General features: G+C 35.7%; 1 protein-coding gene across 1 annotated transcript; it reads right to left on the bottom strand.

Annotated features, from left to right (window-relative positions):
* Positions 1-218: 218 nt before the first annotated feature.
* Positions 219-924, bottom strand: LOC107579751 (glutaredoxin-2, mitochondrial-like). Its single transcript, XM_016265544.1, has 2 exons — positions 771-924; positions 219-637 (listed from the first exon to the last, which is right to left on the bottom strand). Exons 1-2 carry the CDS (start codon positions 876-878, stop codon positions 488-490), a joined length of 258 nt encoding a protein of 85 aa, XP_016121030.1. The 5' UTR covers positions 879-924; the 3' UTR covers positions 219-487.
* Between the last annotated feature and the right edge of the window lie 7 nt (positions 925-931).

Consider the following 931-nt stretch of genomic DNA (forward strand, 5'->3'; position numbering starts at 1 on the left):
GCAGGGGGGAATGTTTTCACAATTACCTTTTTATTCTGTCGCAGAAACAGGCTTCCATACATTACTGCTCAAAGTCAGAAAGATATTTATTAGTATAAATAATCAGTTTGCAATGCTGAAAAATACGGTTTTATTTCAGTCCAGTCTCTGTTTGTGTGCTTACACCAGAAAAAAATGTACACTTAAACATTTTTATAAAATACTTTAATACTTTTTTTTTTTTAATAGTTATGTACATAAAGGAATATCGAGGTGTTGTAACTCAGGTCAAAAAAATCATCTAAAATGCTTGGTGTAATACTATCTGGTATTATATTTTACATACAGTGCACCAAAATAACAATACATATAACAAAGTCAATAAATCAGGCAGTTATTTTTTTCTCGACAGCAGCATACATATTAAAATACAAATACTTAATCTCTGTTTGGGCTGTTCAAGGGTGACCAATGTGTATAAACACATATTACAAAACATTATGACTGATTATTGAGCACTGCCTGAGCCCTCAAGGCTGGTACTCAAACAGCACGGCCTATACTGTTCAATAAGAGGCAGAAGTTTCCCTTGCTGGTGGAGCTGTTTTGTATCTGTGCCTCCTCCAATGCACTGCCCATTAATAAAGACTCTTGGCACCTGAAAGAGTTGAAAGGATTAAGGTCAACTGCACTATCTTGACAAGAACGATATATCTAATTTCGTGCATAATTCTAATCAGCATCCAGGACTGGAACTGTTTATATATATATAAATAAACGACAAGACTTACTGTTCTGGCACCTGTCATTTGCGCTAAGGTCTCATGGAGACGTCTACTATCATCCAGTTCAACAACTTTATGTGCAGCTCCGATCTCATTAAAGACATTCTTCGCCATCTTACAGTATGGGCATGTGATTTTGGAGAATATCACAACACAGTTACTGGACA

This window comes from Sinocyclocheilus grahami, unplaced genomic scaffold (genome assembly GCF_001515645.1).
Source record: "Sinocyclocheilus grahami isolate Dianchi unplaced genomic scaffold, SAMN03320097.WGS_v1.1 scaffold19903.1, whole genome shotgun sequence".
In the NCBI taxonomy this organism is placed as follows: domain Eukaryota; kingdom Metazoa; phylum Chordata; class Actinopteri; order Cypriniformes; family Cyprinidae; genus Sinocyclocheilus; species Sinocyclocheilus grahami.